At 51.6% G+C, this 21,587-nt stretch overlaps 1 protein-coding gene across 2 annotated transcripts in view; it reads right to left on the bottom strand.

Annotated features, from left to right (window-relative positions):
* Positions 1–16,242, bottom strand: part of ABTB2 (ankyrin repeat and BTB domain containing 2) — a 168,744-nt gene extending 152,502 nt beyond the window's left edge. Inside the window, exon 1 of one of the 2 annotated variants that reach the window (XM_058527166.1) lies at positions 15,145–16,242. In XM_058527166.1, the coding sequence (XP_058383149.1) occupies positions 15,145–16,027 (883 nt within the window). In that variant the 5' untranslated portion in view covers positions 16,028–16,242. The remainder of the gene's footprint in view (positions 1–15,144) is intronic. The other variant, XM_058527167.1, reaches the window with a different exon arrangement.
* Positions 16,243–21,587: the final 5,345 nt, after the last annotated feature.

Genomic DNA, 21,587 nt, shown 5'->3' with positions numbered 1-21,587 from the left:
AGGAGCCTAGAAGTAAAAACCCAACTCAAAGTGCTAAAGGATGGGGGCGGGGGGCGCCTCACAAATCTGGATCACCTGAGGAGCATCTAAAAATTACAGATGTTCTGGCCCCACTTTGAGAGGTTTTTACTTAATGTATCCAGGGTAGGTCCCAGAATATGAATTTTTAAAGTGCCTCAAGATATTTCAGCAACCAGCCAGGCCTGGAAATGACTGATTTAACAGTTTCCTGTACTTTAGGAGGGAGGAGGAGATGTGTGGGCTCATGCTACAGGTATGAAGTAAGTATACACACACACACACCCCCACCGGCTTGAGTGTTGAGGGGCCTGGCTGATAATGGAGGAGACCACAGCACAGACAACAAAGCAACTATGGCCAGGAAGAGTCTGAGTGACCTGTTAGCCATCAGTGATCTGTCAGTGCCAGGGAAGCCACACAAAAGACAAGGGTTTGGTCAGCCTGGGAGGACCCACGGTGGGGTCCACGTTACACAAATGACAACACGATAATGCAATATCCTGGCCCCATGTCCTTCCCTTCTTCTCTTGGAAGCTTCCCTTTGAGAGTGGTCCTCCCTCGGTAGAACCATCTGTAGAAGGAAAGCAGGGATGTCACCATTTCTCAGTGGTATTTGGAGTCCCCTAATTTAAATCCATCTCTTGTAACAATTGTAACAAAAATTACTCAGTTCCATTCATATGGCTCCAAGCTATTTGGATTTCATTCCAAGTGGCAGATTTAGCAAATTCTGAATGTGGACAAATGAGTGGCAACTGCATAACTTCATGGGCATTTCACACCACAGATTAATCCTGTAGAAATAATCCAGCTCTGACTACACTGGTTGACTGGGTGGTGCTGGTTACACGGCCCAAAGCAGCAGGAGGGAGCAGGCTGGTGGGTTCCACGTGAGGGTCTGAAATGACAACAGCACCGAGTCATGATTTTCACCCCCACCATCCCCCAGAAGGAAAGGAAGGAAGAGGAAAGGGAGGAAGAAGAGAAGAAAGACCACATGCAGGCCCAGGATACACGAATTTAACTTAGACATTCACTTCAAAAGCTCACATCCTCTGGGTCACTTCTGACCAGACAGGTAATACATCCTCAAGCAGAACATTCGAACACCACACAGAAGTGAAGCACACCATTGCCTGGAAGCAACGATGACAAGGATGGCAACAGGAGCACGCACCTGGTGTTGCTATGTGCCAGGCACAGGGCTAAGAGCTTTATTTTGCATCATCTCATTTAATCCTCACAATCACCATGCCGGGTAAGTTCTAGTATTGTCCCCATTTTACAAATGGGAAAATTGAGGCACAGAAAGGTTAAATAACTAGCTGTATGATCTGGGCAAGTGAGTAGAGGAGTCAGGGTTTGAACCCAGGCCCCAGGCATGAGCAAATCTCCTCTCAGACCCCTCTACCCATCAGAGAGGCTACTCTTGGTCCTACTCCTCTCAAGGGACACTCCTTACAAAGCCACCGTCTGCCAGGATCCCACTGAGGGTTCTCTTAAGCTCAGTCCTCACAGCAACAGATGCAAAAGGACCACAGGGCATGCGAAGCACTAAAAACCTTAACCTCTTGGTTAAGCTTTAAGTTCCAAGGAGCCACAGGTGCTGGCAGCAGCTCTCCGGGTGGCAGCTCTCCAAGTGGATATCGACCACCGGCTTTAGGCAGAATGCCTCTGAACACAGCTCACCTCAAAGGGAGGAAGGAACTGGCAGTTTCTGAATGAAAGTGAGCTCCAAAAAGCTTCCAGCTCAAACAAACATCCTCTTACTTATGACATGGGTCCATCCCCCAGCCCAAGAGGAAAGAGCCTTGGAGGACAAAAGCAGAAAAGTTCAAGTCCTACTGCTCGCAGCAGGAGCCGCAGCAGAGAGAGCAGCAACAACACCCCCAAAGCCCGGCCTGTGTCTCACCCTGAGAACGGCCACAACATCCACCTCCGGAGGGCACTGCGGGCTCACAGGAGAAATGCACGGAAACTTGGTAACACTTCTTACGTGTGTCCAGCATTCTGCTAAGTGTTTTATACACAGTTCATCATTTTGTTTAATCCTCACAAAATTCCATGAGGTATTTTTCAATCACCATCTCACGGACAAGGCAACAACTTCAGAGAGGGTAAGTAACTTGCTCTAGGCCACACAGCTTAGAAACCATAAAACCTGACATCATGTCGAGGGTCTAGAGGTTAGAGCCATAAGAATCAATGGCGTAATCTCCACGTCCATGAATTTTTTTGTCTCTGCAGACAGAGGGCTTTGGAGAGGCTGGAGGATGGCTAAAATATTGAGGCCTGTGAAAACCCAGAGAGGTGGCCCCAAATGACCGACTGACCCACTCAAATGGCCACGTGTCCCACAGAACTGTCTGCAGTGACAGAGATCTCGCTATCTGTACTGTCCGGTGTGGCAGCCACCAGCCTCACGTGACAAGTGAGCACCAGAAAGATGACTGTGTGCCCGAGGAAGTGATTTTGTAACCTTACTGAATTTTATTCAATTTAAATAGCCTCCCACGGCCAGTGGCCGCTGGGCTGCACAGAGCAGCTCCCCTCCCCACAGCACATCGGCCTCCTGGGCACCACGCGATGAGGGCTGTAAGAAAACGCAGCTTTCCAGAGCAGGCCTCAGTGTGAATGAACAAAATAACAACTACTCGCCCAGAGCAAACGCCACCGCTATAATCTTGGAACCTTTGCAGCTGGAAGAGAGAAATGACAGAAAACAAATGGCCTCACCTCATTTTTTTCCTTTTAACAGAAAAAATTAAATGTGTAGAGAGCCCCCAATCTAATTACTTAGGAAAAGTTGTCACTTTTTCTGGTGACAAACTCCTTTGGCTTACGATGACACAAGGGATAAAATACGCAGCAGGGCCAATGAGGACTTTGGAGCCCAGCAGACCTGGGTTTGAATCATTTACCAGCTATGCCACCTGGACTCCTGGGCCTCAGTTTCTTCAGCCGTAAAATGGGAATAAGAAGAGGACACGCCTCACCGGGCGGATATGATGACACGATGTGATACATGTGAACGCACGGCAGAAGGCCTCGACACACCAGGGGTACATGCTGGGGATCAGGACTGAGAATCCAGCCTCCTGGCTTCCCTGGCTGGGGAAGGAACACAGAGTGGTTGGAGAGTAGAGAATCTGGAGTGAGGCTGTGTGGGTTTGATTACGGTCTCTACCTCTTATTAGCTGTGTGACCTTGAGCAAACTACTTAACCTCTCTGTGCCTCCGTTTCCTCCTCTTAAAGATGGAATTAATAGTCCCCACCTCATTTACCAGTGGGGAAATAACATTATTATACGGCGCCACTGCTACTTTAAATCTAACTTTGCTCTTTTCATGGAAACCTCACAATTCAAGCTTCTCCTGGGTGTTCTTTGGTGACACCTCCAGACGAGTTAGCCAAAGTGGCACAGCTGCGAAGTGAAAGAAAGCCCCCATCCTGGGTGGGCAGAAATGAGCGCTCCAGAACAATGCTTCTTTTACCACTAATAGCAGCGAATGCCTGAGTGCTCAACGAGCACACGAGGCTCCCCCGAGAACTCTACCCACGTGGTCTGGGTTTATATCACAATTGATATAAACCCAGACCGTTTATATCAGAACTGCTGAAGGTGGGGCCTTAACGCATTTTTTTTTAAGCTCTCCAGGTGATTCTGATATGAAGCCAGGGTTAAGAGCCACTGAAACAGCTCTATGAGATATGAACCATAATATACCCATTAAACAGAAAAGGAAAATTGAGGCTCCGAGACTGACTAGTAACTAGCTGGCAGTCAGAGAGTGGTGACGTTTTCACATTCCATCTCTCAGCCACTCTGCCTACCATGCCCTCCTAAGGAGCAGAGGTCAAACCATCCAACAGGCCCTTGGGTACTCCCAGTGTCTTTGAGACTGCTCCAGGCCCCTGCACCTTCTCAAAACACGCAAGAAGGTTCTCCTTTTGGCTTAATTTCTGACCCAGACTTGACCTCCAGGAATCCAAAGCTGCCTGAAAATGGAGCCTTGCTTTCCCAGAACGGAAGGACACATGCGAAAAGTCACAGCACCTCACAGGACAACTGGACCTAATTAAACAGGCCCGAGGCTCAGGACACGAAACAGCAGATTTGTGGTCTTCGTAAAGGCGGCCGGCTGCCTGCAAAGAAGCCAGAAAGCAAAATTCAGGGGCTCTTAAGGCCATCCACCAAAGAATTATGAGACTGAAAATTAAATCTCTACTGCCAGAGGCCGCATCGAGCCCTCCTGGACTGTGCCCACCCTCGGGGATGGCGAAGGAGGGCAACGTCTCAGCTCATCACATGGATGAGGATGTTCACGGAGGCCTCTCCTCCCAGCCAAGGAGATCTGGAGGCCCACTTCCTCTTCCATCTCTCTCCGTGTATACCAAGTTTGAGATAAGCAACCAAAGCCACACTGAGATCTTTGGCTCAATCCAGCTTCTTCCAGACATGGCTCTTCCCATTTCAATCAGTGGCCACTCCCTTCTTTCAGTTGCTCAGACCACAAACATTGGTGTCCTACCGATTCCTCTCCCATCCCTCACACATCCAAGCTGTCGGCAAATTCCACTGCCTCTACCTTCAAAGTACATCCATAACCTCCTCGGCTGACACCCTGGTCCAAGCCACCGTCCTCTCTCACCTGGATTACTGCACAAGTCTCAGTGGTCACGCTGCTTCCACACCTGACGCTACAGCCCATTTCCAACACAGCAGCGAGGGTGATCTTGTTAAAATGCAAATCAGACCATGTCATTTCTGGGCTTAGTCCCTCCAAGGGCTCCCAGCAGGTTGAGAATTAAAAGCCAAGGCTCCACACAATGGCCTGCAGGGGCCTTCCATCTCCTACAATGCTCCCTGCTCCCCCACACCTGCCCCACCCCAGCCACACTCAGCTCCTTGAACCTACCAGGCACCTGCTGTTCCCTCTGCCTGCCCGGAGCTGGCTTCTCCAGCCTGGCTGGCCTCACCGTGACGCCTCCACCAGCATGCCTTCCTCTCCCTCCTTCTCCCTCGGCCTGCACCCTCCTCTCCCTCAGGTCCCTCCCATGCATCTGTCTACCACCAAGCCCTGGAACAGTGCCTGGTGCACAGCAGACCAACCCCAAACTAAACCCTCAGCCTCTCCCCTGCTCCTAACCCTGTAACCACCATCTGTCTCCTCAAAGACCAACACGGCAGAAAACACGCCGGCCTCTCCTAGGACACTTCACAAGCTGCCACTGCACAGGTGGGGGTCACCTGACACCTTTCCAGAGGCAGCTCTGCCCCAGCGACCCTCTCATCTGCTACTGAGTTGGGTCCAGCACAGGTCTGGCCTGCCGGCTCATCCTGGGAGGACCACATCCAGAAGAACAGCTGCAGGCCCTTCCTTCCAAACAGCGCCCCACGGACACGCTGACGTACCCGCTGCTGAGATGAGCTCAAGCGGCAGCACCAGGCCCCTGGCTTTCACAGAAGCAATTCTCTTTTGGCCGTATGTTCTGCCGTCTCCAGAACATTTTATCCATTTTCAACTTGGGGATTCGGAGGGTGGATGGGCCGGTGGGAAGAGGGGCGACAAGCCCCCCATTCGCCCTGCCTCTCAGGGTGACCGTCCCAAGCCCTGCTCGACCCTCGTGACTGTGATGTGAACTGGGGTTCAGAACCCACGGGCCTCAGAGGACCGAGCTCCGCGCTCGCTCTCGGGCTTCCCGGCGGCCTGTCGCCCTCACTCCCTCTCACTCCCCTGCTCTTTGAAAAACAGGCTCTGCCAACTGCAACAAACAGCATTCAAAAATATCCTGCTGGATTATACAGCCCTGCCTTCTAAATTCCTACAACGCCTGTCTTTCCCCAACAGAGAAAAGAAGGGTGTAGCATGGTTCATTTTTTTCTAGCTGCTCCCCTACTATAAATACCCGAGTCTGGGGAGGCGGGCTTCAGACACCAGCCGTGTGAAGTCACCTCCATCTCACCACGTGCAGGCCTGCCAGCGCCTGGACACAGCTGTCAAGGGCTGAAGCCATGGGTCGGCAAGAGTAGACAGAACTCCTCCTTCTGAGGGAGGGGGGAAGAAAAACTCAGGACAGTAATCACAGTTCACTCCAACACGAAAGGGACGGTGTAGAGTCCTACCACCCAGCCAGGTCTTCAGAGTGCGGCCAGCTCCATCCTGGCTGGTTCCTTCCCAAGGATGCTGACCACGGGGCTCAACCTTAGGAAAATGACTTCAGTGTCCATATGGGTCTAGAAACATTACCCGAGACAGAAGGGCCCTTGGAGAATCTAGTCCAACCTCTTCACACCACAGATAACGCAACAGAGAGCCAAGAATAGGGAGTGACTCACTCCAGGTCACAGAGGGGCCAAGCTCCAACCCAGAAGTTTCTGGATCCAAGTCCTTTGCTCTCTGAGCTGGATGGTCCAAGATGCCTGTGCACATACACTTGCTTGGTGCATGAGCTTCAGCTTGTGTTTATTATCTGCTCTCCTCACAGCAAATACTGATTTTCATATTTGAAAAGGTACAGACTAAAGAAAAGTTTTAAAATTTTCAACAAAAGCGTGGCCTCAATTTTAGGGATGATTTCCACCCACTGGAAGGCCTGTTTCACCCTTTGTGGGGCCAGTCCCATCTCTCCCACCCTAACCTTGTATTTCCGGTACCTCCAAGTTCAGCTTTCCTGTTTCATTTTTCCATCATGGGCCTGACTCCACCACCCACCCCCCGCCCCAGCTCACCTTTAGAAAGCAATCAACAGGCCCCAAATCATTAACCACAAATGACTACATATGTATTTTTGCAAAACGTTCATGAGATTTCTCTTTTTCAAGTGACAAGAAAACTCCTTCATAATGCTGGGGTCAGGAAAAGTACGAACACTTGAGTTATTGGCTAAGCCATTGATGATCTATCACATTTTATTATTGTCAGCAGAATTCAGCAGGACTGTAGGGAGTCCAGTCCAGATAGCACTCAGCTGTAAGGTGTTCTGCAATACCAAACAGTTAACATGACTGAAATCTTTATCATCAATGCTCTGGAAACACCTTCACCAAGAATTAGAAAGTGACTAAACCTCTGAGCACTGAGCTGTTATTTTCCAAAACGATAAACTCTAAACTGGAATTGAACATACCAAGTCAGACTCATAACCAAAGAAAGTTCTGGGACCCTTTCTTCTCATCCTGTGTCCATTTCTACCTCCATGCTTGAGAATCCTGTGTTGGCAAGAGTCAGTCCAATGGCCTCATTTCACGAGTTTGCCAGCCCCGATCTTCGTTCCATACTGGCCTGAAATGCCGTGTTCAGGGCCCTGGAAGAGGTGCCGAGTCAGAAGCCAGACAGAACGGGAGAAGCAAGGTTGATCGAGGCCATGTTCCTCATGCCCAAGTTTGCTCCACTCAAGTCTTCTTTCATTACTTGTCCTGCTAGGACAGCAGACGGGGGTACTTTTGAGGTCAAGCTTTCAATCAACCAGAGGGGTAATGGGAGGTCTGGGGCTGTGGTTAAGATGCGCTGGGGAGCAGACACACTTGATTTCTGAATTATAAAAATGAGTTTTGGAAAACTCTCTTCCTGCACTCTGGCAGGCTTCTTAACATCTGGATAGAAGATGTGGGAAAGTTTTCCCTCTTGCTATGTTATCTCCAGCTCCTCGCTCTGCATCGGAAACTTCCAGCAACACAGGGTTTCTTGCTGTTTTCCAGCTCACACTGGCCTCCAGGTCTTTGCTCACACCGTTCGCTCTGTCTGGAAGCCTGCGTGCTCTCTGCACCACCTCCCCTGTCCTGTCACGGCTCTGCCCGCCCCAATCCCACTGGCTCACGTGCCACATCCTCCACAAAGCAGCCCTGACTCCCTCCCTCCCACCCAGCCAGGACTTTGAGCTCCCCAGTCACCAAAAGCTTCAAGGTCCCTGTCCCTGGGATGGACATTATATCCACCTTCCAGAGGGCTGGGGAGGAGTACAGGAAACAGCTCATGGAAAGCGATAGGCAGCGGCACACAAGGAGCAGAGGTCTCAGTGCCATCTCTGTCATTTGAACGCAGCGACCCCAAACTTCCTTGTAAGGATCCATCTACGCGCTTTGCTTCCCCACCCAGGTTCTAAGCTCCTTCACAGGCAAGATCAATTCTTTCCTCTTCCGATCTGTCTCCATTGCCTTGTGTATAGCTGGCGCTCGGTAAGCGGTTGATGAACAAGGCCGCGTGGCATTTCTCAGGCTGACTTGGGCTGTGCTTCTGAAGCTTCTCCCAATTCGGCACGCAGCTCCAAACACACCGCCAGAGCTGCAAAACCATTCAGGCCTTCTTCAAAACAAGTGAGATGACCACAAAGTATGTTTACATGACAGGCCAGCAAAACACAAAACACCTGCTGTCCCGTGGCTCAGGACTTGGCAGCGGCAACAGGCAGCGTCCCCTATCCACAGCAGAATTGCTCCCCAGGGCCTGGAGCTTTGACTGCACTGTAGCCGTCATCTTGGCAGGGGCGGGTGTGAATCGGCAGGAGCGGTCTGATCTCACCACCCCCTACCAGTGCTCCATCCTGGGGGCAAGTGAGCCATAACACAACCCGATTCTGGAACTTCCTCCTACCTGTTAGTCACCAAGGAAAGCCTTGTGACTAATACTCGTCACCCTGGGATTGGGGCCATGAGCCTCCCTGCATTAGAGACGCCCACTTTGGCCACAGTGAACACAACCGGTGCATCCTGCACAAGTCTGCACAAGTACTGCGATAACTGGAATGAACATTCTGTGTGTTAGGCATGATGTCCCTCAGTGGCTTCTACCCAACCCTCACAAGCATCCAGTGAAAGGGACTCTTTCCAGACCTGTCATAGAGCAGTGGTTCTCGACCAGGGTGATTTTGCCCCCAGGGGACATCTGGCAATGTCTGGGGACGTTTTTGATTGTCACAACTGGCAGCGGAGGGAGGACGGGGGATGTCATGAAGCATCCTATGGTGCACAGGACAGCCCCACAACAAAAACCACCCAGCCCAAAATGTCAAATGTGACAAGGTGGAGAAATCTCCTATAGAGGACGAAACTGAGGCACAGAACTTAGCCTGCGGAGGGTCACACAGCTCACAAGTGGGGACGCCAGGAATGACAGCTGGCAGCAGCTCTAACACCCCGGAAGCACTGCGTACGCACCGGGCACGACCGCCCCGCACAGAAGAGCCCGCCCCTCACTTTACAGCAGAGAATCGAGACTTGAAGCGACCTGCCTGAGGCCCTGAAAGAGGCAGAGCCATTTGGGACCCAACTCAGACTTCAGGGCCGGAGCGTTTCAGCACTGGCTACGCCGGTTCCTTCTCGTCTGCGCTCCTAGCACTGAGCTTTGACCGGCGGCCCAACACCCCGGTGGGCTCTGAGGAGATCCAAGCCCTTCACAATAGAGACTTTTCTGCCAACTCCAGAGCAAGAGCAGTGAGCGTCCCGAGACCCATGGCCTGAACACAGGCCCCCTCTGGGTGCTTTTCCTCCTTGTGCATCCACCTTCCTGAGCTGACTCAGCCCCCTTAGGAGAGTCTCATGGTGGGGTCTGCAGCTTTCCATCCAGCTGAGCTCACTGGTCAGCCAGTGCTGACACCTGTGAGGCCCTCCCTGGGCAGCAGAGCTCCCTGCCCCTCAGGAGCAGCAACCACAGCTCCTCAAAATCGATGGCACCTCAGGGTGAAGCCGCCAGCAAGCGGCATTTAAACAGTAACACAGCAGCCTTTAGAGGAGGGTCCACGCCCGGGCCTCGACGCTGGTCTTCACCGTGGCTGTGAAGATTCACTGGCCTAACAGATCTGAAGTGACAGATGCAGCAGGCCATTAACAAACACCATGTGTAATAAGCAGATCTTGTTGCTGACTGTGACCCTCGCGGCCCCCGGAAGAGGGTCAGTCCTGACCTGCTCCTCACATCTTTCTTTCTGTGATTCTTCGGGGCTTGAGCAACATGGGGTGTGGTCCTGGCCTGGCCATTACCGAGCTGTGAATTCTGGGCTCGAAGACCCTTCTTTGAAAGGGCATCCCACTCAATGGATTTTTATGTGGACCCGGTGAGATCAGAGATGAAGGAAGTTTAAGGTGCTGGACAAATGTCAGGCCTATTATTTCAGCTGCAGAGGTGTGGAAACAGAGGCCAACACACCCACTCACTGCCCTATGTGGCAAGGACAGATACTGACGATGATGTGGGATAAACACCGACCTGAGGATTCGTGGCAAGTGTCTCTGGCTTGTTTCAGAACCTTAGGTGGTGTTTATGCATCCCGGGAATGTCTCAGCCTTGACTGCCTTGGTTCTAGCCTCATATTGGAGGCAGGTGGGGTGGGACACAGGTGCAACCTTTTCTGAGCACTAGTCATCAGCAGAGACTGCCCTCTGGGGCTTGGTACTGCTGTTCTCAGGGAACTGCCTGCCTGTCTTCTGACTCAGGCCTGTGGGGTTATCTGCTGCCTGTGAGACTTCACTGTGAAACCCCAACTCTGGGTGGCACCCACTGAAGGAACCCCCCACCTGAAATCCCTCCATGTACACTGACTCATCACAGCTGGCCTTGGGAACCCGGCTAGAAATCAGGGTATAAAAAGGTTGAATGATGTCCCTATGGTTTTGGTACCCCCAAAACACTGCCTCTATTCATCAAGAACAACTTGAAATTCTCCACCACGGTAGAAGTGGAGGAAGGTTCTTCTACGGTGCCAAGGGACCGCAAATCAAGTTTCTGGAATTAAACATTTTGTATGATGGGATCAATCATTTGCACGACATTCATGGAGCACCAGACATGGGCGAGACACAGGGGAGACGAACGCCTGCGAGCTCCGTGTAACGGGCGAGACAGACAGCAGCACACGACCCAAGAATATGCTCTGGGTGCCGCGGATACATCAAGGCCAGGCAGCAGCGGGGGAGTCGGGTAAAGCACTCTGGAGGAAGCAGAACAACTCCACCTTGTTCCTCTAACCACTTCGGGCTGGGGTTGCCTTTCTCAGGCATTCAAGGAAAAAAAATAAGTTTTCATTTCCAAAGCTTGCTTTGTTTCAGCTCTACCAGCTCCCTTGGCCTCAATAAAACAGTCAAAGAGAAGGGAAGCTGCCCGCCTCCCTAAGACTACCCAGGTGTGGAAACTGATTAAACAGCAACAGCTCAATTAACCCTAGCTCCTGTGGCTGATATCTCAGCGGAAACCATCCTACAACCCCTTTGCTGCGTGAATCCACAGGATCCTCCAACGAGGAGAAATTTTCATCCTGCTGGAGAAGCATCCCTTTTATTTCTTGGCTGCAAATGAGTTTTTTGGGACTTGCCTCAGCTGATGAATAACCGAATAATTCAGAAAAGCCCTCCGTCACTATTTTTTGCCTAGAGGTCCTTACAGAGCAGCAGTATTGATACATTACCTATTACTAAGGAAACTTCAGAAGGGCCTTCCTTGACTGTCATTTAAATTAGCCCCACTCACTCTATCCCATTACCTGGTCTTGTTTTTTTTGTTTTAAATAACACTTACTTCTAAGAGTAGATCCCTATTTGTTTGCTCTCTTGCCTCCTCCACTAGTCTGTAAGCTTCATGAGAAGGGGCCCCTCCTCCTTCACCACCTAATCCACAGCACTTTCTAACGGTGGCCATGGAGGCCGTGCTCAATAGACACTTGTGGAATGAGGTGCCTCTAGTTATTGAGCATTTATATGTGCTAAGATCTTTAAGTCTATGATCTCACCTAATCCTCATGCCAACCTTGTGAGTTAGGTCCTTTCTATCCCCCATTTTACATTTCTATACCCCATCTTATGACAAGATTGAGGCTTAGAACGGTTAAGGTCACTCATATAAATGGCAGAGAGGAGCTTCAAACCCTCGCTGTGATTCCCAAGTCTGCGCTGTTTACCACTATGATGGAGCCACCCCCATGCATGTGGTTACTGCTTTGGAGCAAGAATGTTCTCACCAAAATCCTATCATTTAACCCAGAGTCTCAGAACTGAAGAGGATCTTCTCAAATGCCATGGACACTCATGAAAGTTTAGTAAGAAAAATGGCCAAGAAGAAACCCAGAAGTGACGCTCAGCATCAAACTCTCATACAGGCATTCGAGAGAGAGCAAGGGGTCGGGGGGATGGGAGAGGTTCTATCTTCTGCCAGCTCCGTGTTTATAAATACTACTCTATTAAAGTGGTTTCTTTACCTCCCATAAGGAAGCCACGGAGATACCATCTCTTAATGACACTGCCCTGGGAACGGGGACATCAATACCGATTGAGCAAGTGCTATATGACTCCTGCTGCCCTGCGAAGCTGAGATCATGTTTTATAAACACTACAGAACTTTTATCGTTTATCTTGGGCTGAGCAAAACCATATTTGCCCAGCACTCTGAGTAATGGACAGGAATAGATGGATTAAGGCCCTTAAATTTCTGGTTGGAAGACGTTAAAGTTTAAGAGCCCTATACAGCTGAGTCAAATGCACGTGCTCATGCTGTATAACGAGCAGACATAATAACAATGGATATACAATTTAAAAGGAAGAGCAGCAGGACAAGAATACGAACCAGCACTCTCCCTCCTCTGTGTGGCCACTTCCCACTTCATCTTCAGCTGTGTAAACGGCACCCTCGCTGGCCCTGGGCTTACTTTAGCACAAGGGTTTGGATCTCTCCATTTCTTTCCTAAGTAGTTTATGCTTCCCTTGGAAGTCAGCTTTCAGGCATAAGTAATTCATTGCTCCACTACTAAACATTCATTTTCCTTTGTCTAAAGAGACTTAATAAATCAGCCTCCTCCGCATTGTTTACTGAGCCCACCCCCAGGTCTTCACGTATAAAAAATGAGCATCCATGTTACTAAGAGGAAGCGAATGGTCACCTCTCCTGCAAGCGAGTTTCCTAGAGCCCAGGGAATGCACAGAGGGAGACGCTTGCTCTGGACATCCCGGGACCTCTGCTGTCACATGATGGGAGTCCTGCTGTCCTGACTACCACGGCGTAAGAAGGACTGTCTGGGGCAGGGGAGGGCCATAGGGAAGAGGTCAAATCATGGGGTCATAAAGCCACCCTTTAAAGAACATCCCAAGGAGTGATGGCCCTAGATAAGAAACAGCCCTTTGTGATAAGTCCTTTAGTGGAAGACACCTGTATTCTAGGAATTTATGGCCACTCTGCATTTTCAGGGGACCCTGGAGAGGCAGCTACCCTCATTAGCCTCAATTTGCAGTTGGAAAAACTGAAGTTCCTCAACCCGTCCGGCCCCAGCTCTGCATGAAGGGCATGCTTCTGTTTTGTTTGGAACCTGCTGTTCCACTTTTACTCTAGTTTAGTTTATAAGGTCTGGGCCTCAGTCTTTTCTCCTAGGAATCTTCCTTCTTTGAGTTCAGTCTGGGCCTCCCCTCAGCCAAAAGTTAGAACTCTTCCCCGGACTATGACAAGGATGGAAATCCCCCTGCCCTCCACTTCCTCTCCTGGAGCTGTGTTCCCGGTGTTGAGGCCACAAACCTGGAGCACAAAGTACAATTATCAGCTGTGACATCACCAACTTAGCTTCTGGACTGACCTCAACTCTGACCTAAGAAGGGGAAAATTAAAAGGCAAACATTCTTCCATTCTAGGCATCTCCTTTACCAGTGCAAGAATTAACAATAAAACCAATGAAAGTCCAAGTCAGCCGTGCTGGTACATTCAGACTGTCTTTGAAATGAGGCCTAAGATGGCAACTGCTCTCCTTGGAAATTGGACTAAAAACAAAGCTGTTTCCTCTCCTCTGGTGGCCAAAAGCTTGAACTCTGGAGCCTGCCTGGGTTCAACTTCCAGCTTTGTTACTTAATATCTGTGTAATATTGGGCAAATTACTTAACTGCTGGGTACCTTGGTTTCCCCATCTGTATAATGGGGATAATACTATAGGCACCTACCTAATAGGGTTGCTAGGATTACTTAAGTTGACACCTAAAGTGCTAGAAACAGTGACTGACACGTTGTTAAGCGCTAATTTTAATTTTAGCTATTATGATCATGTTAAACCACATTTAAATTTGACTCCCCTCATGCCTTCCCAATACCCATCTGGTCTCTTCCACTGACTTTGCCACTGACAGCTGCCCCCAAAATGGCCTTCCGATCAGACTGGTACCATTCTAAATGAGTTACGGCTTGCTGGCTCCTCACACCAGAGTCTGGGAGGTGGTCTGCTGTCGCACGTGTCACACCCTAACCTTTCAGGGAGAAGGCCAAGCGCTTCCCTTGCCCCCTTTGCACTGAAGCCATGTCATCCTTTACAGAAACGCAGCTGCCGCAGGGCTCCTTTCCCCGCTGTGCCGCCACGCCGGTGTCCATCCCCACAGCTCTGCCCCACAACGTCGTTTACCGGGGCATCATCTCTTTCAGGAAAGCCCATAGGGTTGTGCATTTAATACAACACAGGGTTTGAATCAACTGCTCACTTGGTTGGTGATGGTTTGTAAGGTCAGCTCCTGGGAGCCAGTATGTAGTTCCCTTTCTGGGAAGGGGATTCAGGAGTCACCAGGTTCCACCACCCTGGGCACACAGAATTAAGAACCCAACACCACCTCTCCGCCTCCCAGGAGAGGGCCTGAAAGACATCCTTCAACCTAGCAAAGCCAAGGATGTGAGCACCAGGTCCCGGGCTTCCTGCTCCCTTCCTCTCATCCGCCTTATCCAAGGATCAGGTCTTCGAGTTTGGACCTTCCAGCTACTGGGCTGGAGAGAACCAGGGCAGAACCACGGTCAATCTTCTCTGCCGTCCGGGAAAGACGCCAACTATAGACCCAGTGAAGCAAGGCAAAGAACAGCAGGGTAATAAGCTTTCACTTCAAGAGAGGTTCAGGAATGGCTTGGTCAAGAAGCTCAATGAGCGAACAGCCCCCCGATAGTGTCAATACCACGCAGAACAGGAGGAAGAAGATCAACCACGACTTTATCCTCCCAAGTCAGTCGCCAGAAGAACAATCTAGGGCACGAGCCATTTAATGAACTCCTCTACCAACACACCAAACGCTTTCTCCCAGGTCCTGGCACCCACCGGCTTCATCCTAGGAAATTCACCCTCTGGGTAGGCCAGGGCGGGATTTCTCTCCCACCCCTTTCTTGGGTCGGGGCCCGCCCGCTTACCATTGGCGTTCTTGCCGCAGATAAGATGCTCATAGGGCTGCAGGACGCCCCAGAGCTCGGCATCGTTGTTGACGACCATCTCCAGGGCCTCGGGGGACACCTCCCCGCCTCCGGCCCCTCCGCCGTCGGGGCTCTGGCTGGCCAGCACCCTGGCCCGGATCTCCTCCACCAGGTTTTCCATGCAGGCCGTCAGCGAGATGGCCGCGTACTCGTGGATGCGCACGGAGATGCGGGTATCCACCATCCAGCGGAAGAAGCGGCCCACCGAGAAGGTGAGGCCGCAGCGCGCCGACTTGCCCCGGCGCAGCCCGTCGCCAGCGCTCATGCTGTACAGAGACAGCGCCTTGACAGCGGCCAGCGAGCAGCTCTCGGCCAGCGCCCAGCTGTGCACCAGGCGCACGGCGCTCTGCACCTCGAAGCGGGTGCACTTGGCGTGCAGGACGCTCAGGCGCTGCGCCTCGCGGGCCACGCGGATCAGCGCTCTGCGGAGCAGCCCGGCCAGGCGCCTCACCGCCTCCGCCGAGAACAGGGGCAGCCGCCGGCCGCCGGCGCCCTTGCGCAGCACCCGGGCCACGTCGCCCTCGGTCCAGGGGAACTCCTCCAGCTCGGGCAGGCGCGGGCAGCGCGAGAAGAGGTCGGCCACCTCGGGGTCCTCGGGCAGCACCGTGTTCACCGTGTCCCAGCTGTTGTGGCGGCTGTTCATGGAGCCGGAGTAGCACCACCAGGCCGCCCCGCGGTGCTGCTGCGCCGAAGAGTTGAGCGCCTGCGAGTTGGACTTGGAGGACGAGAGGCTGAGCGAGCGGCACGAGTCCCCGGCCCCATAGCCGGAGTCCAAGGTCAAGTCCTCCAGCGTCTTCAGAGTGGAGCTGTACGTCCCGGCCATGGGGAGCCTGCCCGGGGCGGCCTCGCCGAGCGAAGGGCGCTCACAGCTCCATGCTCCCTTCCGCAGGGGGGCAGAAACAAGCGCCAGGCTCTCCGGGGCGCCCTCCTCCCCCTCGGCGCCGCATCTCCCGCCCCGCGGCCGCTGGAAGGTGGGCGAACCTCGCGGCGGCCGGAGCCCCCCGCGCCCCGGGCCCCGGCGCGAAGCTGGCACGGGCACGGCCCTTCCTCCACCTCCGCCGCCGCCAGCAGAGCGTCCGTCCTCCGCGGAGGAGGAATCCCGAGAGAGCAGGGCGGCGGCGGCCCGGGCGCAGCGCGAGGCCAGACCCGCGGCCAGACGGCGCTCGGCAAACTTCTGCGCGGCGCGCCGCCCGCACAGCTGGCTACCCCGCCGCCGGCATGCAAATAGCCCGGGCGGCCCACCAATCCCCGGCCGCGACGGGCAGGGGCTGCACCAATGACCTCCCAGGGGGCGGTCACTATGCAGATTTGACTCCGCCGCGGGTGCAGCCCCGCGCGGCGGAGGCGGGGCTGGAGGCCGGGTCGGGCGCGGCGGCCGGGCGCCGGCGGAGGGGGGGCGCGCTGGGCGGTGGAGCCGAGGCCGGGAGAGCAGGGGTCGGGACGTTAGGCTGGGGAGCTGGCGGTTTCATGAAAGGAAGAGCCACTGTGCCTGCCCCTTCCCGCCGTGCAGGCTTTGGGCGTCCGCAGCTCCCTTTCCAGCCCTCTGTCGAGGGGGTGGCCGGGGTGGGGGCCCGAGCCGGGCGGCCCACCTCTCTCCCGGACTTTCCGTCGAGCCCCTTCGGTTCTCCGAGAGGAAACTCCAGTGTGTTTGGGGGGCGGAGGGACGCCCCTGCTTGCTTCTCTGCTCAAATCCAAGTCTGGTTTTCTTTACGGTGCTGTCTAGGCTCCAATCAGAACAATTTCTTCTGAACCCGGAATCTGATAAATGGACGGGCTCCGGGAGGCCTGCGATCCCCACTGCCCCTGGAAATTACACACGCAGTTTTCTGAGTGTTGCTCTGGGAGAGGGTCCTAACTGATGGGATTCTCACGAGTCCGTGACTTTCTGTACATCTACGTCTCCAGGACACCGCGTGCTGTCAGGTGGCCCCTTTTTGTCCGAGTGCGCGCGCGCGCGCACAGGGTCATTACAGAAGAATGCGAGGCTGCGAAGTGTGCCTGGCGCTGGCCTGCGCTCAGAACACCTGGCTGAACGCACCGCCTCCGAACGGCGGGCCGGTGGACCAGCCGCTGCCCCTCGAGCCGCTGTTTCCTCCGGGGTGGAATGCGTGCTGACCTCAGGGCAGCGCCGCTGTAAACCCGTCTCAGGGCGTGTGTCCGGAGGCCGCCGGTCTGAGCGCTGCTGGTTCCAGCAGACCCACGCCCAGTCCGCTCCGTCCGCTGCGGTCCTGCAGCTATTCACACACGTGCGTGCGCCCCTCCAGCGGAGCCGCAACGTCAAGGAGGACATTGTGCACGCGTTTCCCCCAGGCAGCCTCCCGCGCTCCTGAATGCCTCCTTTGTGCTGTATCTTACACAGTTCTGACCTTGGGTCGTGAGTTGGATACGCACTAGAAAAGTCTGGTTTGTCTCTTTCCTTCTTCAATTGTTGGCGCTTATTCTGTGAAACTCCTCTTTCTTTGGCAGATTGGCTTAGTTTTGCCTTTCTGCGGGTCTTTATTTGTACAATATCGCCCCCTCATGGTGACACTGAGAACGGAGTCAAGGATGGAAGTAATGTGAAAGACGCAAGTCCGAAAGACCAAATTAACAGAGGACGCAAGACGCGACTACATCTTACAGAAGTGAGATAAGAAGTGGAAGTAGGTAATTAGGCGCAACTAGTCAACAATGCGAAAACAAATTTGATGCAACTTAAAACTTACTAGGGGAAATAGAATATCAAGGAAAATGTCGCCCTCTGGTGGATGTTTAGAGGAAATAAATTCCCCCGAATTTTTTTTCCCTTTTTGTTGTCGGCGCCCTTAAAAAGTAACGAAAATTGCTTACCTAGAAATTTACCACAGGGAACTTACTGAATGGAAAGGTTATCTGGGAAACTATCTGGAGCATTTCTTAGGGGAAAAGAGCAGATGGGATTTATCTTAATATATTCAAGGTACTTGATGACTTAGAGCGTCAAGGTAATCAAACGCCTGCAGACAAATTTCAGAATCCTGTGGATGTTGAACCGCGCCGCGAGGTTTGTTCGGCAAAATTCAAAATGATACTGGCAAACAACTGAGTTTCATTAATAAATTACAAGGAAAGAAAGGTGGAAAGGAAACCTATACACTAAAAGAGACTTAAAGACATATCAACCAATCACAGCATGTGGAATTTATTTGGAATTTGATTTTTTAAAAAGATCAATTAACATTTGACTTTATGAAACAATTGGAAATCGGGAACACTTCCTGGATATGTGCTATTACGAAATCATTGTTACTTTTTTGATGTGGTAACAGTAGCGTGGTTATGTTTATCAAATGTTCTTATCTTTTAGAGACACATACTGCAATAAGTGTTTTTTAATTTTCTCCATTAAAAAAAGGAAGAAAAATCTTTATGGAAGTCTCCGGTAAAGGGGTAGTAAGTTATGAAAGACGATGAAGACTGTAGATCTCTTGCCTTTCACACATTCCCCAGAGTCTTGTATAGTCCACTTAAGGACGGGAGTATGCAGTAAACCCGCAGTGTTGCTGTGTTTGTGTTTTGTGTAGTGGGGGAGAAAGAAAAGGGGGAAGAGAGGTGGAGATAGAGGACAAGATACATTGAGCCATCTGAGAAATGCACCAACTGATTGATTTCAGTGAATCTTTTGGAAAGTTGGCAACTGGAATGAAGTACGGAACTTTGAGTCCAGGAAAGAAAGGACATAGTTTCTTACATATACATGTGTGTGTTTAATTAAGGCAATCGGGTAGTAATGTGTTTGATCTTGGGAATTCAAATTATATTAGAAGAGAAAGCGTCATCCCAACTCAGGCCTGGCCCAAACATAATCTTTGAAGAAAAACAACTGACATGTAGCTGGCCAAGTTAAAAAGAACATGATGAAACCACAGCAAATATCGGGAGAATTCCCAGTAGAAGGAGCAATTAAAAAACAGATCTGGAATTGCCCATGCAAAAATTGTATAAGAGAGGAGCTTCTAATAAAATCTAGAAACTTGGGCCGGGCCGGTGGCGTAGTGGTTAAGTTCGCACACTCCGCTTCTGCGGCCTGGGGTCCTCGGGTTCCGGTCCGGGCTGCGGACCTACACACTGCTCATTGGGCCATGCTGTAGCGGCGTCCCATATGCAGAATAGAGGAAGATGGGCACAGGTGTTAGCTCAGGGCCAGTCTTCCTTGGCATAAAAAAAAAAATCTAGAAACTTTACCTTGGGCAAGATCTCATATTTGGTTATACAGTTTCTTACAAATGATTTGGAAATTAGGGGACAAAATGCCCTAGAATTTATCTTGAAAGTGAAAGGGTTAATAATCTCCACTATTTAAGTACAGACAGACCTCTCTTATGAGAAAGGTAGGTGACGGCCTTGACTTGAAAGAGTGGCCAAGTTGTAATTTGGTTTGTGGATCATTTTTGGTACATTCTCTCAGCAACACTTATTGAACACCTCCTGGGTCTAGAACTGTGCTAGATACCATCAAGGTGCATTAGACAAGGTCCCAGCCCAGCCATAACAAAACACTTGGCCAACGTGTAGAGACAGCCATATAAGACAAACTATTCTGCAAACATGCTGTGCAGAGCAGGTCAGTGGTTCCTGACTAAGGGCTGTCGCCAGTTCTTGGACTCGCTGCCCAGATTGATGGATTCAGAGCAGGAATGATACTAACCCAAGGAAGGAAATACTCTGCAAAATGCAAGGAGAGCTGGAAAAGGTGCTATAGGTAGATGAGTGTGCCATGGTTAGCAGGACAGCTTTGGGGCTGAAAATCAAGCAGAACACTCAGTTGTGGAAAAAGGAACCAGAGGTGGGGAAGCTGTGAACTAACCCTTCCGTTCCGTTAGCGCGTTCCTGACACATGTACTGTTTCCTGGGCCTCACAACTACGGAGACACACAGATGGTTTGAAACAAAGACCTTCAAGATGACCAAGGGGAAAAATACACTTCCCCAGAGCAGAAGAGTCAATCTGCAGAAGGCTCTGCAGACGACTCAGTCTGATGAGGTGGTCTGTGAAAAAAAGAGTCCAGTGGGTAAGTCAGGGAAATTTTACGGTCTGTTTCTCCCTCTAGTGTATTCATGATGCACGAGATTTTATTTAAGGCCCTGTTTATATTTCTTTGAACCTAGTATATCCCAGGCTTAACTGGGCAGAGAACTCTGCCCACCCGCACAGGGTTGCTGTAAAGTTGTTGGGACTTGTAATTTAACTTGAAGCAGAAAAGGCCATCTTTTGTGTATCTGCTCTGGCAGTGGTGTTGGGGCAGGACCCTTGGAAGACACCCAGATAAATCCCGGAACAGGGCAAGGTTCACCGTGTGCCCCCGCACAAGGCCGGAGTCTGGTGATTCTGTGGGACACAAATGTGATTCCAAAGGTGGATCTAAACCCAGGGCATTGGTGCACAGGGAGAGGTGGAGCGGGTGGGGGCAGGCACGGGGAAAAGGTTCACAGAGCAAACAGCGGGGGAGGGGCTCTCCCGGGGCGCTGTCTGCTCGGCAGCTGGCTCACAGGTTTGTCAGCTGGTGTTAGACAGGAAGCCGTCAAGAGCCTGGGGGTTAAGGGGGAGAATTTCAAGGGATGGGCTGGAACTGAAAACTACGGAGCTGAATTAAAACTGCAGGACAGAAAACCCAGGGGCTATTGCCGAACCCCCAGCTCTGGATGTTCTCTACACCAGGCATCAGTTGCTGCGATTGTGCTCGTCCATATGCTGGTGCAGAGAATATCGAGTTAAATGTGACACTCAACTGTGCAACCCTTACCAAATGCTCACCTTTCAAGACTCATCTGGCATTCTTATTACAAATTTCAAGTCCCAGCCCCGTTTCTTGGCGATCCTGATGCAGTAAGCCTGGAATGTGATCCAGGTAAAAGTATTTTAAACAAGCATTTCCAGATGATTCTTATCAGGCAAACTTGGAGACTAAGGCATTTGTCCCTTATACCTCAAAGTGCATGAGGACTTGTTTATAAATGCTAATTCTCATTGGCCAGCCCCGTGGCTTAGCGGTTAGGTGCACGCGCTCCGCTGCTGGCGGCCCGGGTTCAGATCCCAGGCGCGCACTGACGCACCGCTTCTCCGGCCCGTGCTGGGGCGGCGTCCCACATAACAGCAGCTGGAAGGCTATGCAACTATGACATACAACTATCTACTGGGGGTTTGGGGAAAAAAATAAATAAATAAATAAATGCTAATTCTCGAGCCCCGCCTGCAGAGGTTATAATTAGATCAGCCTACAGCCAATGAGTCTTCATTTTTACCTAGAGGCTTTCAAGTGATTCAAATGCGCGGGGTCCAGGAAACTAGCTCTTCACTATGAAAGTCCAGGAAGTTCAGGTGTCCCCAGCAGGTGGCGCTCTCGTTCATTTTGCTAAAAACTCCC

The sequence above is a fragment of the Diceros bicornis genome, chromosome 31 (genome assembly GCF_020826845.1).
Source record: "Diceros bicornis minor isolate mBicDic1 chromosome 31, mDicBic1.mat.cur, whole genome shotgun sequence".
Lineage (NCBI taxonomy): Eukaryota > Metazoa > Chordata > Mammalia > Perissodactyla > Rhinocerotidae > Diceros > Diceros bicornis.
Note: the sequence above shows the minus strand (reverse complement) of the source record. Positions and strands in the feature narration are given on the sequence as shown.